Raw genomic sequence first — 17586 nt, forward strand, 5'->3', positions numbered from 1 at the left:
CTCCCGGCCTGCGCAGGCGCAAGCGTACCTGTCCCAGACGAGCAGGAGAGCGGGACAGAGACAGAGAGGCAGCTGGAGGAGGAGAACGGGGAGACAGAATCACAGATGAACGGGACAGGAGGGAAGCCGGTGAGTCACTGGAGGCAGGAGAGCATGACATCTAGTGGTGAAACATGGAAATGCTTATACTGGAGTAAACAGGGATGCTAATATTTTACTATTTCGAAATGTTGAATCCACGTGTACTTGTAGAAGTTGTGTACTTCTCAGAAAAAAATACACTACCAGTCAGTAGTTTGGGGTCAGTAGGATTTTTTAATGTTTTAAAAGAAGCTCATCCTTCTCACCAAGGCTGCATTTATTTAATCAAAAGCACAGTACAAAAATGTAAAATAGCGAAATGTTATTGCACTATAAAATAAGTGTTCAAAAGTAGTTTATAGTTTAATTTAATCATTTAATCCAGTGATTTTAAAGATGAATTTGCAGCTTCAGAGTCTTCAGAGTTTTATTCCAGTCTTCAGAGTCACAAAATCCTTCAGAAATCACTCTAATATTACTTATTATTATTGTTGTTATTATTATTAATGGTAATGGTAATAAAAGCAATAATGACTGGAGTAATAATTTCATTTAAAACTGCTTACAATAAGAAAGCAGTTATTTAAGCAGTTAAGCAGTTATTAATTGTTTATATACTGTCACTTTACGAATAGGCAGGGTGCGAATTACAGGGGGGGTTGGGTGGTCAGACCCCCCTAATTAAGGCTTGATCCCCCTGAAGGACGTCAAAACAAGATGTATGGGGGGTACTGTGAATTTGAGAAAAAGTTCACTCTGATCTGTATTTTAAATAATAATGTTAATAATTAAAATAATAGATATCCATTTGAACCCCCCCCCAATTTCGGTTCATACCATTGTGAATGCATAATTGCGCCAATCAGTCTATGCGAGAAAAAGGTCATTTAACAGTCTAAAACCGGCAGATTTTGAGCACCGATAGACACCATAAGAGTTCACAAGACTGATTTCTCAAAAAATAGGTGATATAAATGATCATTTAAATAAATAATTATTCAAATAAATACATAAATTTGATTCACTGAAGCATGGATTACACAAACTAACATTACAGAAAAAGCCTCCCCGATTGTCAATGTATAATCCACACACTGCGAATAGGGGACAAAGCAGAAGACCTCAGTGTGCAAATCAAGGCAAAGGAAGGTTCATCGTGAGTAGTGTATTCGGCATTGAACTTAACATTTAGTTAACTTAACAAAAAATGTAAATTTTGTTAGTATTTTTTTCTTTGCAGTTTCTCATTTAAAAAGAGGATCATATAATTTTAAAAGGTACATTTTGAATAATAATTTATAATTTCCCACAGTTTTTAAAATACAGATATGCATTTTTGAATTGCAGTATTAGTACTTTTAGTGTTAGTATTTTTGTTTTCTATTATTCAAGTAATCTAATAAAATAGCATTTTGAAAACAGTACAATATGATACTTTTGTTACTATTATCATATATGACATTACATATTAATAATACTTTACTGTTATTACAAAATATTAATGTCAGGTTTTATTTAATACTTATGTATATATTAGTAATTGATTGAATTTACTCCATACAATTGAATAAAATTACGTTTAATAGCATAAAACAAATATGTTAACTTATAATAATACATTAATTATTAGTTATCAATTATTATTCATTTCAGCTGTTCCTTATTTATGTTCTTCTCTGATGAGGATTTTCTGGTTTTCCAGGTGGTCAATATGTGAAATTGGGAGAGAGGTGGCGTGGAGGAGGCGGCAGCAACAACAACAGCATTTCAACCATCCTGCTCATCGTCAGCTTCATGTGAGTGCTTTCACTTTTGGCGGCATGTAAATAATACCGTGCGCTTTTGTTATGTCAACGTTAACATGAGCCGCTGATGTCATCAGACCTGCTTTAGATTTACTAAATCCAGTCTGAGCTCATTTAGACTGCAGGCTGTCATCACCGCAATTCTGGCTTCTTTTGCACATTCAGCTCAGCTCTGAACGCACTGTTTTGAGTCGTTAAATTACACATTTTGATATTCATTGATATTATGTTTAGAGGTTGTTGTTGTTTTTTCCTGTACAATGACAGTGAATCAGGAATGGAACTTTAAAGATGAGCTGTTACTTTTTTTACATGGTGTTTACAGAGTGTGCATACAAAATTGGTCCTACCATGGTAAAAATGTACCCATATTCTTTTTTTTTATGACAACAAAAAATGAATATCAATGTGTAAAGTTCATAAATGTTAATTAGCGTTTGGTTTCTAACACATTTGTAAACAGTAGACCAATCACAACAAGCTAGAATAGATCTGACCATTCAGAACAAAGTTTGCTTTCAGAGAGCTGGGGTTTACAGTGACCGTTTTACGCCCCCTAGTGGCTCAGTATATCTGAAATATTGAGGACACCATTTCAGATACTGAAAAAAGAGCAATATTGTGTTTTTTATATGCATAAACATATAGGAAACCCTCGGCTTGAATGGCAATATTTGCAATCTTTCAAACAGTTTAAAATTTGAATATTTGACATTTAGTCAAGTGAAATGTGGTCACCTGTGAGTGATTTTGTTTACATTAGCTGGGTTTCTATCACCATATGTTAATTCACAATTTGAGGTATCTCATTTAAAAAGAGCGATAGAAATGGCAAATTTTGAATAAAAATCCTTTAATTAGCTAAACATTTTATGGAATAATGCAAGATTGAAATGCATTTGCTGAAAAAACTCGACATAAGACATAAAATAAAGATGTAGTGAATATTACACCCATTTGAGTAAATTCCATTACACTGACTTTGTTGGCTTCGAGGTGACCAATACTACATTCAGCTGCTCTAACAGCTTGATGGAAACATAACTCACATTTAACGATGGATGGAAACATAACTCACAGGATTTTTCCTGTTTTTGCAAAAAGGAAAGATTCTTTTGGATGGAAAATTCATTCACATTTAATATAGTGAAATAAAAGTAGACTGGACATGCTGCTAAATATCTCCTTTTTCAATGAGAGTGTATACATATAATAGGGCTGAGCGATAAAATCTGTATTTATTGACCGAACACCACTGTCAATAATAAGAAAAAAAAAAAGTTTGGTATGAAGTTTCGGTACGAAGGCTATAGTTTTATTAAAGTGGGGCTGCTGAGCGGGCCTTGGAAAGGGATGCCAATAAGCTTAGGGTGCGAGTTTGCCATTTCCAATGGAGGCGCACGACGTGCACATGGGAGCATTGCGCGTATGGTGTGCAAGTGGCGTACACGTAACATGCACGCATTTTCCAGGTTCACGTAGTTGAAAAACATCTGAACTTTTCAGAATGCTGCAAGCACACCACGATTCATGCAAGTAGAACTAACCAATCTGCTTCACACTTTGTCTGCAATATACACCGTTACGAGATGCGCTTAGTCACCTAGTTATGAGAGATGACAGGGGAGCGCGAATGCAAAGTGCATTGAAAATGGTGAAGGAAACCGAATCCACATGCTTGTGCTTGTCACTTCAGGTCAGAATAACAACTCTTGTGTAAATGAGCGCCGCATAGCAGCAGTGAGGGAATTGTAAATAAAAAAGGATGTAAGGATATTGCCAGAGTGGCTTTTTGGTTTCTTTTCTTGTGCATCCCAGCCACTAACTCCCCATCTAAAAGAGTTTTTAGCATAGGGGGTAATATAGTCATTCAACTTTACGTTTGTTTCAGTATGTATTTGAATAATGATGGTTAGTTCCTTTACTTAAAAGCTCAGAATTGATTATCATAATTTGTTTTGTTGACAGAGTTTGAGGTTTACTGTATCATTATTATGCACACCTTACAGATGTTGAACTACCTTTACCATTGCACAGACTTTTAACATTTAACATTTTATTTATCATGTTTAAGAGTCTCTTTAATATTTATGTTTATTTTATTATGAAGAGATCAGATATTTTGTTGAAATATTTTAGTTTTTGTCTATTAAAACTATTTGCCTTCGTAATGTTGGTAAATTAAAATAAAGTGGTTAAATAAATTAAAAATCCAAATATTCCTAAATGTATTGTTAAAAAATATTTAATAATTATCGCTATCATATGATATGAAACATGATATCTTGATAATTTTTTTTATTTGCAGTATCTCCCAACCCCCTAAAACATAAATGATGTTATAGACACTATTACACTATGCCTTTTAACACACTTTTCCTTGCATAGTCCTCTTTTACAAAAACACAGGTCAACTAAACAACTGTCCGTCTCTCTTTTTTCAGTTCCTCCCTTTGTTTGCATACTAATATCTCTCCTTGCTGTTCCTCTCTTTCTCATCTTGCTTTCCTCGCTTCCTCCTGCGTGTAGGATCTGTGTCAGGTAGAGCCTCAGACTTTGTGCTTTAAGCAAAACACTTTTTTGTGTATGTGTGTGTGTTCATTATTACATCATCAAATACAGACAAGTATATTTGAGAGGTGGTTTTTTTTCTTCCTTGCAGTTTGGTGGTTCTAGTGGCTCTAAATATGATGCTGTTTTATAAATTGTGGGCGCTGGAGCGGGCCGCACATACGCTGGAGACCTGGCACTCGTACTCATTAACTGACAGGTATGATGAAGCTGAGTGAGTGCTTGTAAACACACACACACACACACACACACACACACACACGCTATTGTTTCTGGAGCTGATGTGTGATGATGATGTTTTCCGCAGTCCTCTTCCTCAGTCAGCAGGAGAGTGGGCTCAGGTCCTGCAGCTCCAGAGGCAGTTTCATCAGGCCCAGATGAACAAGTGGCAGCAGATCTTACAGTCGTCTGTTACACTTCTGGATCAGGTGCGTTGTTGTTCTGAAAAATGTTGGACAGGATTTGATTAGACTTGATTTGCTTGAAAATGAGTGAGAGGTCATCAGTGATGTCATTACTCCCCCCACTCACCCACACACGGAAAAGAATATCTCTGTTTGTATAATTGTCAATCATTAAAAAAGTCATTCTTTTTCAAAATTTCCCCAGGTGGTGTTTAACAGAGATTTTTTTATTTATTTAATTAGATTAACTTGTTTTTGCCATGATGACAGTACGTAATATCTTACTAATTATTTTTTATTTACCTTAAAGTGCAATTTAAAGGTGCAGTAGGTGATCTGCTTAATTGCTCACCGGTTAGCATAAGATCTTTGAAACGCAGTCCCTCCAATGTGATTATAAAACCAATAACAGCGCTATTTTACTGATGTTTAGTTCTTAAACTAAATAAAAATCTACATTATCGATGTTGTAAAAGGTCCCTTGAAATTTTAAAATAGTCACATCAATCTTTTTCCGGAAGATTTTAGTGGCTGAACAACACTTCTGTGCACATAACCCATTCATAATACAACACAATCTACATCAGCTTTGCGTGATTAAAATAGTTTTATAGCATAACATCACCTGTCTAAAAGATGCCATGTCATTCTTCCTCCAGCATGCAAAAAGTAACTCCAGTATTAATCCATGATTTTAAAAGTTTAGATTCAGCATTTGATTTTACTGCGACTGTGATTGTCTCATGTGCACATGAACGTGAGGTGCGCATGCAGGCTTGCACGTGCAAATGGCGCATCTGCATGAACAGAGATGCGCTGTTGTACAAATCTACATTTGCTGACAGACAGTTTGGGCTACTTATCAGAATTATGGAAATTATTAGTCCAACTAATTTTAATTGAATTAACATTTTTAATTTTATGCCTTACCCAGAATATAAAAATACATACAAATACATTTAGATCATTTATTTTAATCATTACTATTGGAATGTGAAGAGACTTTCAACCAGCACAACAAACAATGTTTCTGAAGACAATCACCTACTGCAACTTTAAAGGCTTATTTAGGTTAATTAGGCAAGAGTGGTCAATAAGGCAAGTTATTGGACAACAGTGGATTAGTTCTATAACCTTAAAAAATGATTCTCCAAGGGGGCTAATAAAATTGACCTTAGCATTTAAAATTTATATATATATATATATATATATATATATATATATATATATATATATATATATATATATATATATATATATATATATATATATATACTTCAGAGGGAACATAATAGTAAATTCTGTAAAAAGCAGTTGCCATCAACTGTATATAATCAATGAAAATCAAATAATCAATCAGTAATCAAAACTCTGCATATGTTTCTAACAAAACAAATATTTATTGACCTAAAATGTTTTAAAACAAAAACAAATTTTACTTGCAAAAATCTTCACTTTCTGTTGAAAAAAAAGTGGTCAATTTTTGTGGCTAATTGTCCCCATATACAGTATACCCCAGACTAAAATTATCTTTTAATAATAGTTTTATTAAATAATTGTAAAAGATCTGGTGAAAAAAAATTGAATGACAGCGTTTGTATAAAAAAAAAATAATAATTTAGTTGAAAATGTTGAAAGTTGAAAAAGACCCATGACTAGGCCCACACAGAACCTGCACACGCAGAAATCCGCAGATTTGTAACTCATCATTAAGTCTATATATTAACTTGGGTAAATTTATATTTATTAATTTCAGTAATATTATTGTCTAATATGTGAATGTGCATTCAATACATTTACAATACAGTTTGTAATGTTTTTAGTATATCTATTATATGAGAAACTTGCTTTGTTTACCAAATAAGTGGATCTAATTGAATTTGCATTGTAAACCTTAAATAAAAATTAAAAGCATAATATTCTTTACTTTATATATTAAGTTTTTAGTTATGATATTTCAGCAGACATTGTACATAAATCTGCGGATTTTTACAAAATTCTGCGCAGAATGGCAAAAAAATGTCTGTAGATACTGTCTGGCCCTACCCATGACACATTATGAAGATTACACAGTCACATAATTTAAAATAAAATAATTATATGCACAGACCAATCATATATAATGATAAAAACTGACAATTGGAAAACAGTTGGCAATTTTGATTTCATAGTGACTTTATTGTGTTTAACTTTTCATCATAAAGTCATAGTGTTGTCACAATACTGGAATTTCCAGCTTGAAAAATATTGTTTTTCGATACCATTTTCGATACTGTGGGAAAACAAATTCTGCAACATTGAAGGCATGCAAATGAAGTAAAAAGGAAAAACTAAACAATATAATGCTTGTACCAGGTATCCCAGCAGTCCTTAAGTCTAAAAGACAATAAATTACAAAAATGAATTAATTAGTGCAAACCCATCATATTTTCTGATTAAAACAAAAGTGTAAAAATTCTTAATATATTATTAAATATTCATCTCTCTGCTGTATTTTCTGATTAAAACAAAAGTCTTAAATCTTAATAATATTATAGTTATTCATCTGCCCGCATCCTGGTAAGAAGAGAGAGCTCTAGAGAGAAAATCCAGTATTGATACTAACCTAAAGCCAGATTGGACTATTTTAAATATATCAGTATCAATATTTTTAACAACACTAATCAGTAATTTGATGGACAAAAAAATGTATCTGCTAAAACCAATTGGGATAATTATAATAAAAATAACCCTCTTAACGAGAAGGGTATAAAATGAGGTTGGAGCCAGCTCTAAATGGACAGGTCAGCTCCAAGTAGATGGGACTTAAGCTCCAAGTGGGCTGTCCAAACATCCTGGAGTTTTCATTGATCTGTTTAAAATCTCAACATGACATGGAGTCCAAACCATTGTGTTTTACTAACATATACACCTACCACAATCCTAAACCCAACCTCACAGTAACCTGTTGTGTTTTACTAATGTCTACACCTATCCCAACCTACTTGCTCTTTACCCCTCTTCATTACACAAGTGAAGCGTGTTGGTTTTGGGTTGTTTTTAAGCTGTTGTGGTGTGTGGTGTAGATGAAGCAGTCTCTGGAGAAGCTCCACAGAGGAATGATTCCTCCTGAGGTGCAGCAGGAGTCTGATCCTGAACCGGACACACTGGCAGATCAGTGACCCGCAAAACACACACATCACACATAGGAGACGGTGCGGTGCGGTGCTCAACTCAGTCGGGTATCCAGGAGCAGCTACAGGACTGTATAAAACCCACACACCATCAACATGAACATCATAAACTCTGGGTCTGAAGCAATAACACACACACACGGGAGCGTCGGTCACTGCATCATGTACTGCGTGTCTGAGCTGAACTTGTAGAAATTTGCAATTGATTGTGGACCTTTTAAAAGATGTGGAAAAGAGGGAAACGTCTTTCTCTTCTTCTGGAGGACTCGAATCAACCTTCAGTCTGCTACGAGACGTCATTTCACTTCACAACAGATGTTTTTTTTTGTTTTCTTGTGAGAGAATTGACCGCTTTTTTCTCGCATCTTGTTTTTATTTGTCAGAGCGGTTACTGAACCTGTTCAAAAGTGTGTCAGACCATTACAGTATTTATTGAACAGACTTGAACTATACACGTGTTTCTGCTTGAACAAGGACCAATGTAGAGTTTGGTGGAGCGACTGGTTTTAAAATCAGTTCCCATTTTAGCAATAATCACATGGACAAATTGTAAAGACAATTAGAAGTTAAGCTAAAAGAAAGAAGTCGAATGGATAACTGTTACTTACTTGGGGTAGAGAGAATCAGAGTGATGATTGTTTTTATTCTCCCTGATGTTTTTAGTTATTATTTCTCTTTAAAAGCCCTGTGTATTTATGATTGACCGGTGAGAGGAGCAGGTTTGTGCCGTTGAGGTGTTGGGGAATTTGAGTTTCACTGGAATCAAACTTGAATTGTTTACAGTTACTGTTAAGCCCAAAGTTACTTCAGTTTTTACTCTTACACAAGGATCAATAGCAGTATATGTGGGTGAGTTTTATCATCAGAGCAGTATCTGCGTACTGTACATGCACTGCTCGATTTTAATGTTTATGTGCTGTTAATGCACATTATTTCAATTTATGTTCATGCTTTGAACTTGTTTTGCACTAGTTTGTTTGCAGTGTTCATTTTGTCAACAAAAAGGGTGAAAATGCTTGTTTAAAATAGTTTTTTCAAAGATTTCACTCGCGCTTATTACTGATGCTTAACGCCTCACGAGTCATGACTGAACAAAGGGCGCCAACGTGAACGCGCATACTGACGAAGTTTTTCATCACTTCATTTTCTTTCATGGCTTTTAACTCTTTCCTGCAATCTCTTGATCCTGTGTTTTTGTGCTGCAGTGGACGGGGTTAAACACGTGGAGTAAGTTGTGCGATAAATAAGGGAAACCATGATCGGTGACGACTGTTTCTCTGCAACAAGTGAGTGTCAGAAGCGTGAAGTTGCTCAGCGCCATCTTGTGTACAAGAGTATTTAGGTTTTTTGTTAAGCGCCATATAATGTCAGGGCAATTCGTCTCATCTCTAAGGAAAGTTGGTTGATTATAAATGGCAAAAATCACTCAAAAAATTACGAAAAGTGAGACGGTCTTAAAAGCTCTTAAAAAAGACGAAGATGACAGGGATATAGATACTATACCAGCATGTAATACTGTTGACGAAAAAGGCAAACTAATATGTAGTCAAAAAGATAAAAACTAGCCATCATTAAATCCACAGTTCACTCAAAAATGAAATTTCTAACATTTACTCACCATCAACTTATTTCAAACCAGTTTGAGTTTTTTTGCGTTCCGTCGAACACAAAAGAAGATAATTTGAAGAATGTTGAAAACTTGACATCAAAAGTAGGAAAAACTACAACTTTGGATGTGAATGATTGCATAGTTTTCAGTCACATTATTGGCGCAGCAGACCTATCAAGTTTGTCTGTTCAATCCACTCTATGTACGTTTTTCGTCCGTATTTTCGTTGACGAAATTAATGCTGTCCGCAAAGTGTGAAAGCTGAACAGTTGGTTGAAGAAAGAACCTTGAAGATGACATGCGGCTGATGAGTGAATGGTTTTCAACTAGTATAAATAAGTAAATGTAATTTTTAAACACTGGACAAGGATGAATCTTTCTAGTGCGCATGTGCCGGCGACTATTAAGTGAAGTGCACTTTGAAAGGCTGTGCATGTCAAAAATGAAGTAAACTTTGGGCTGAACGTTTGTGAGAACTCAGTCCCTCCTGAAGCTGGAGGTTTAAGGACCAAGCAGAACTCAAGGATTGACATCAACATTTCACCGAACGCTGGGCCAATCTCAGAACGCTGAACCTGTCCGTTTGTTTCACCTCCAGATCAAAAGAATTTTTTTTTGCATTGTCAATTTTATGACAATTTTAATTCATTTTATTCAAATCATTAATATTTAAATGAAAGTATGAGTGTACAAATATATTAATACTCCTCAATAATGGGAAGAGTGAATGCAAAAAAGAGCTAAATATTTGTTCTGTTCATTTTTTATAATGACAGGCTTTGTGAGATTTACCCTGAGGATTAGAGTTTTTGTTTGTTTGTCTTTTACGTTTCATTATTTCATTTGAAGAGTCTGTTACTGATGTCCCCTGTCCGACCATTTCATTTTTCATCTGTGTATTTGTCGTCTTGCTGTCCTTCTCAGTGATCTCTCCCTCCTCTTGAGTATCTGTCTGTCTGTCTATCCGCCTGTCTGTCTGTCTGTGGGCGCTGCTGTGCAAAGCCCTTGCTGAGTGATGAAAGTGTGTGCTATTTATTCTGATCAGGGAGGGAGAGAATGAAGGTGGGATGTATTGTATAGACACGATTGTAAAGATGACTTGTGAGTCACAAATGTACAATAAAAAATGCAAAAAAAAAAAAAACTGTCATTTTAGGAGTGTATTGATTGATATATTATATTTTAGATATGTTCATGCAGGGTATCCGTGGGGTCTTAAAATGTCTTAAATTTCAAAAACTAAATTTTAGGCCATAAAAAGGCTTAAATTCACTCAAATATTGTGTTGTAGGTCTTAAATAATTTTCTTAAGGTCTTAATTTTCCTCTGCCCATGTAAAGCTACACAATCAGGCCGACATCCATCCAATCACCATCAATCCACCTTAATAAAACCTTTTTTTTAATATATTTAAGTTTATATTTAAGTTTTTTATTGCAAAGGCATAGCTTTTAGAAATATTTTCTAATTATTTTACAGTCATTCCTCCAAATGAATTCCCAAGGAAAGAAAACTAAAAACAATTACACAGTTCCTCATGATAATAACAGAGCAATATATGCCTTTACGTTATTTTCCATTCATAAAAAAACTCTTTACATAAGTAAGGGGGAGTAGACATAATATTTATAAATAAGCATAAAACTTAAGGATTTATTACAGAATCGCATTAGGATGAATAGAAGTTATAGTCATTGAGTTTAAACCAAAAAACAACAACTATATTTTTGATTATGTAAGTGTCTCCACAATGAATATACTTTTAACATTGTTAAATTTGTCATTTTTTGTCAAAACGAAATATTATGTTGAAAAATGTGTACAACTAGAGTTTGTTTTGACACTAAAATTTGTTGCTAAGAAATAAATACATTTGGTTGCAAGCAAAAATAAAAAATCCATTAGTCCAACCGTGCCTTGTAGAAGTCTAAAATTTCATTCATAATGGTCTAAAAAGGGTCTTAAATTTGACTTGCAGAAACATCCAGAAACCCTGTCATGTCATCTGAAAAATAGTTTTAAAAGAAAAATCCTTTTTTGTTATTTCAAGAAACATCATCAGTCCAGAACAAAACAGAAGCTACATTTTACTCAAACACACAACTATACATTGTAAATCCAATTGGTTCAAATGAGAACAAAGATTGTTTTCAGACAAGTTTATATTCATTTTGCGGCTAATGTCTTACATTTACCAATGTTTTACTTCAAAACAGAAGTTAGAAATCTATAACATTGATAAATACAATAAATATATATGTATATATATATATATATATATAATGCAAATTTCTGATCCACCCATCACATACTAGGCGATATATTTTAGGCACACTTTGGGCCCATTAATACCAATTGAACAACGCCACAGCCTACCTGAATATTGTTGCTGACCATGTCCATCCCTTTATGACCACAGTGTACCCAACATCTAATGCCAGCAGGATAACACGCCATGTCATAAAGCGTGAATCATCTCTGACTGGTTTCTTGAACATGACAATGAGTTCACTGTACTCAAATGGCCTCCACAGTCACCAGATCTCAATCCAATAGAGCACATTTGGGATTTGATGGAATGAGAGATTTGCATCATGGATGTGCAGCTGACAAATCTGCAGCAACTGTGTGATGCTCTCATGTCAATATGGGCCAACATCTCTGAGGAATATTTCCAGTATCTTGTTGAATCTATGCCATCAAGGACTAAGGCGGTTCTAAAGGCAAAACAGGGTCCAACCTGGTACTAGTAAGGTGTACCTAATAAAGTGGCCAGTGAGTCTATGTGTTAATTTATTAACAGAACTTAATATTACTTTAAAGATATTTGAATGCATACATCTATTAAGTTCAGATCAACTGAGAATTTACAGGCATCTATACGCTGTGGAGTAATGGTGTTAACTTCATATATATAAAATGTGTTTTGTTTGAATTGATTTAGTTTTCTTTAAAACACTACATGCTGAAAACAGTGCTGTGTTGTTATAGTTATGAATATACTCATTATAAATGACGTGGAATAGAATGGAACCCAGAAAATCTTGAAGCTCAAGATCCAAATAAATAAATACAATATTTTTATATATATTTTATTTTTAGGCAAGCAACATCTTCAACATGAAATTCATCCTGGTCTTGTTGAGGCCGTACAGTGAACAGACACTGTCAGAGAGTGACGATATTCTGTGACATCTAAATGTTAGTACAATACCATCCATGATGAATGTAATCATCACAGCACTGGCAGCAGCCGTGGAGTGCAAACAAAACTGTTCATCTTCATGACGGTATCATAAGATCATGCAGTAGAAATCCACCAATTTGACAACCACCTAATGAAAGATATCAAAAGTAAGAAAAGCAGAGCTGGGAAGTCTCGAGAAACGTTCATTCATGCATAAAGGCAGTGAGACTTTGGCAGTGTTTTGCTGCCCTCTGTAGTCACTACCACAAGTTGGCTACTAAGAGGGAGAGGGAAGATTGAAAGGAGCTCACTTGAATACATGAATACAACTCATTCCTGGTTTTCTCCTCCGTTTTCATCGTGCATTGGTGTTACATGAGGCACACTTTAAACTTTGAGTCAGTCATTTTCCATTGATTTCATGCAGCCCTTGATTATCATGTCAGTAAAGACAAAACGAATGGGGGAAAACGGCATGTTGTTAGTAACGTAGTAATGTATTGCGTTACTTTCCATTGCAGAACTCGTCTATATCGTCAATGCACTTTCTTTAGGTCTATGAGGTTGATATGTGACATTCAGTTGCTTTGTTGTTATTTTAATACAAGCTTAAGCTTTAAATTAAAGCTTTTCATCATACTCGTGCTTTTTAAATGACGATTTGTGCTTTAGTGATAAATATCCACCTTATTTTATGACGCATGCGCAGATGCCGCAGTTTTATAAGTTGAATGTGCGAGGCCGTTTATATTTGCTTACTTTTCTGTTTGATATGGATAACTGCAGGTATTTCTTAGCTTATTTTCATTTATTTTTTACATATTCGCTGTTACAAAAATTTGCTTGAAGAGCGATTTGTCAAATATTTTTGGCTATTAAATCTGCTCTATTACAGAAAGTGTTTTAAAAAATTCTGAATCGTGAAGCAAACAAGTTTGTGTCTGTTGTTAGATTAAATTATTAGGCTAACTTATATGTGAGAGACAAAAGCTGCGTCTCAAATGGCACACTATACACTATGTATTTATGCACTTCCACACTCAACAGCACAGTATATGTATGTAGTGTCGTCCCAAATGGAGCACTAATGTTTTTTTACTAAGCGGAAATTTACACCGTTTCCCTGATGACGTTTGACGGTTGCCAAATCAGTGAAATAAATAACCAAACTATCAAATAATACTTGCCATGAGTATAACCATATTCACCATCGGGAGGCGCTATAATCACTCTCGTAGGGAAATTTAGCTTTCACCATCCAAAATAAATGTATCCAACATGTGCGCCCGATAGCTCCGCCCCTTCCGCTACGTGAGCAAAGCTGCGGTCGTTGACCATAGATATTTACATTAGATGTCGCCTACCCTGTTGTTGTGTATTGGAAGGAATGCGTCAATAGAACCGCCATTTTAGTACAGGGTAGCGCTCCTTTGAAATGAATGTGGGACCCAGCTGCAGTGGAGGACTGTGGCCATCCAGAACCAGCGATATACACATATATCTATGATTGGGAGTTTTCCCGGAGGTCAGTGTGCAATTTTTTTTTTAATTACGAAAATGATAATTTTACATCACTTTTCTGCATTGATGCATAACCCTGCTGAAAAATCCAGCTTAAACCAGCCTAGGCTGCTTGGCTGGTTTTAGCTGGTTGACCAGCCTGGTTTTAGAGGGGTTTTGGCCATTTCCAGGCTGGTCTTAGCTGGTCAGGCTGGAAAATGACCAGCTAAATCCATCTAAAACCAGCTTGACCAGCCTGGTTTAAGCTGGACATAGCTGGTTTTGACTGGTAATTTTCCAGCCAGCCTAGAAATGGCCAAAACCCCTTTAAAACCAGGCTGGTCAACCAGTTAAAACCAGCCTAGGCTGGTTTAAGCTGTTTTTTTCAGCAGGGAAGTGATCGAACAGGCATTCTTGACAAAAAGCTTGTGTTTGTGTGTATGGAAATGTTCTAGCCACCCTCGCTGTTAAATTTGATCTAATCCGTGTCCTGAAACACACCCCCTCTCCTGCTTTCACTTCTCATGCTGACGGAGAGAGCAATTCGTTTGTGAATGAATCTCCATTATGAACGACTTGTTCACTTAGCCTAACAAAACTAGCATAAGCCGAGTATTAAGTGCGAGTTGGTGCTACTTTGCCTTATGGTGAATGCAGTAAGTGACTGTATTGTCATCAATAATGTTACCTGTTTAGCACACAAGTTCATAACATACAAAAACGTAAAAAACTAAATCTTACCTATGAAATGTTCTACCTTTGTACTTTGTTTGCTCGTTACTACTCCCGTACACAGCGCTAAAGTCCAGCTTCTTCACATTGGCACACTAGTGCGGTTGAATGACATTTGTGCTGGGAGCACTGTACAAATGTGGCGGTGCTATTGATGCATGCTCAGGGTCCGTATGTGATATCTAGTGTATATATCTATGGTCGTTAAGAAGTGTCCATCATTACACACTTCATTTTATCGGCTGAATGAGTGCATCATCTGGGTGATTAAAGTACTCTTATTATTTTTAGAGTTTTCAGTGTGAACGTACATCTTGCACTATTTATACTACAAAATGGCGTAGAATAGTGCATAAGTATGTGATTTGGGACGCAGCTAAGGTCTTATTTGTTATGGTTAGCTTACCTGTGGCTAGTTAAGTTAGTTCTTTAGACGGACAGTACAGGATTGGAAGCTCTTGTAAATGTGCGTTATTGTTGGCATTAATTACTGTCCTAAGCTGCCAAGCATAAACTAATATGCGAATTCTGTCTTGAATTTTCAACATGTAATTATTACAGGTGTAACGATACACAAAATGATACCTCTTTTTAAAGACAGCTTTTCGGTTCAGCAGTAAGGAAACATAACTGCTTCTTTAACAAACTGCTGTAAACTGCTGTAACTGCTGTAAATAGGTTTCATAGAGTTGTGTGCAGTAGGATAATTGTTTTGTTGTTAATTTGGAGAGAGGTACATCAGAATCACATCACGCACAAAACCTTCGCCGTTTTTGATGCGCATGCACGCTGATGCTCGTTCAATGAAGTCTGTGAAGTATCGATCGTTTTGCGCTTTTGTAAAATGAAATACTCAACCGCGAGATGCTAGATAAACAAACAAATTAAATACTTTTGACAGCGTGGAATGCCATTTATAACTAGTTAGCAATTTTAGGAGCTCATTATGCTCTTCTTTTGTCGCCATTGAACCAAACAGACAAGCAAATTTCTATTATCATGACAATTCTGAAGTTCCCATCCCTCATACTGGTTTTCAGACTTGTTTCTTGCTAAGAAAGTCTGAACTGTGAGCTAAAAAGTTTTAACTCCATAGAGATAACAAGCTGTCGTACTCATTTTGCTGCTAATTTACACTGCATTCTCTATTATTTTGAAGATGCTTTCAAAACAACAGTTAAAAGAATGCAGGATTTGTTTGGTACACAAGCCTCTGTTGCGAATATGTATTACGTTACACCCCTAATACTGTATATCAATAAGTTCTGATTTCCTAATTATTTCTTCCCTTATATGAGTTTTTGATCTTTTAAATAAGGAAATAAAGATATGTGTTCACATATATCAAGTTTTTTTTTAGATCATCTGTATATAGTTGTGAATATATTCTTTTTCTGTTCTGGCTCAGTAAATCTACTAGTGAATTATACATTTTCTAACATGTCTAAAGTCCTCTGGCTCAGTTGATATATTAGTGACTTATGTTCATCACATTTAAAGCTGAGTTCTCATGATGTGAAAAAGCATAAAAGGTGTTAAGAGCTAAAACATATGTACAAGTCATGTTCAGGACGATTCGTTATGTTCAGTGTTATAATTACTGCATCCTTCATTCAAACTCAGAGCGGCCATCATGTGCCTTAAAACAAAACACTTCCTTTTAATGTAATGTGTGACTGTGTTTCCCTGATGGTTTATAATGGTGCCTCTGTCACAGTCGAGCTCAAAGGTCAAACATTGGTCCTGTGGTTTGGCAGAGCGCCGGAGAGGGAGACGGAGAGGCTGTTGGTCGTGTCATGATGGACAGAGCTTCAAGCTTTTGGCTTGAGGCTTTTTTTAGACCTGAAATGAAACAAAAGGCAGATTGTTACTCTGATTTCTCAATACAGAAAGTCCAGATGTGACCATAGCAATTGTTTTTAACAAGCCCACCTGTGTTATTCTGCCACCGCAACACCTGCACAGTTATCTTTGCTCTCAGAGGTTATAGCTAAATATTCCGCCCTAAGAGAACGGAAGAGAGAGAGAGAAGAGGCAGAAGCAACAGAAAAGGCAATGAAAAAGAGAACAGCTTGCAGAAAAACACTGATCAGTTTGGGGTTATATACTTTCGAAGGAAGAAAAGAACTGAAAACTAGAGACAGAACAGGAATCGAGTTTGAGACCATACGCTTATTTCACGCGGCCGCCATTTTAAAACACGAAAGCGAGGCAGTGGTGGGAAGAAACCCAGAAGTATAGGATCAGCACTGTAAACATTGCAGCAACATGCTGTGGACTACATACCTCCAGGTGTTGCCGCGATTTCAAAATGCAGATATGGTGTAAATATTACTTTAATATCATTCCGTTCAGTTTAATTTAAACAATTAAAAGCATATTAGACATCAAACAACATTACAATCTCTTTCAGAGTAATATGCCTAAGTGTCCTCCTAGGCTTCAGTTCATGGCAGCAGGTAAACGCTGTAGGGACACTTCCCTGCTTCAGCCTATGTAACGCGATGAGCTATAAAAACAATGC

At 35.7% G+C, this 17586-nt stretch overlaps 2 protein-coding genes across 6 annotated transcripts in view; one reads left to right on the forward strand and one right to left on the reverse strand.

Annotated features, from left to right (window-relative positions):
• gramd1a (GRAM domain containing 1A) overlaps window positions 1–10836 on the forward strand; it is a 56549-nt gene extending 45713 nt beyond the window's left edge. For all 4 annotated transcript variants that reach the window (XM_056476215.1, XM_056476217.1, XM_056476216.1 and 1 more), the window contains 5 exons: window positions 1–129; window positions 1784–1877; window positions 4549–4656; window positions 4765–4885; window positions 7927–10836. The exon at window positions 1–129 is cut by the window's left edge and continues 93 nt beyond it. In XM_056476215.1, the coding sequence (XP_056332190.1) occupies window positions 1–129; window positions 1784–1877; window positions 4549–4656; window positions 4765–4885; window positions 7927–8022 (548 nt within the window). In that variant the 3' untranslated portion in view covers window positions 8023–10836. The remainder of the gene's footprint in view (window positions 130–1783; window positions 1878–4548; window positions 4657–4764; window positions 4886–7926) is intronic.
• Window positions 10837–12718: 1882 nt separating this feature from the next.
• The window catches only part of scn1ba (sodium channel, voltage-gated, type I, beta a), a 32393-nt gene continuing 27525 nt past the window's right edge, over window positions 12719–17586 (reverse strand). The window contains exons 5-6 of one of the 2 annotated variants that reach the window (XM_056475119.1): window positions 16995–17066; window positions 12719–16904 (exon numbers count right to left, since the gene is read on the reverse strand). In XM_056475119.1, the coding sequence (XP_056331094.1) occupies window positions 17000–17066 (67 nt within the window). In that variant the 3' untranslated portion in view covers window positions 12719–16904; window positions 16995–16999. The remainder of the gene's footprint in view (window positions 16905–16994; window positions 17067–17586) is intronic. The other variant, XM_056475120.1, reaches the window with a different exon arrangement.

Source organism: Danio aesculapii, chromosome 16 (genome assembly GCF_903798145.1).
Source record: "Danio aesculapii chromosome 16, fDanAes4.1, whole genome shotgun sequence".
NCBI lineage: Eukaryota > Metazoa > Chordata > Actinopteri > Cypriniformes > Danionidae > Danio > Danio aesculapii.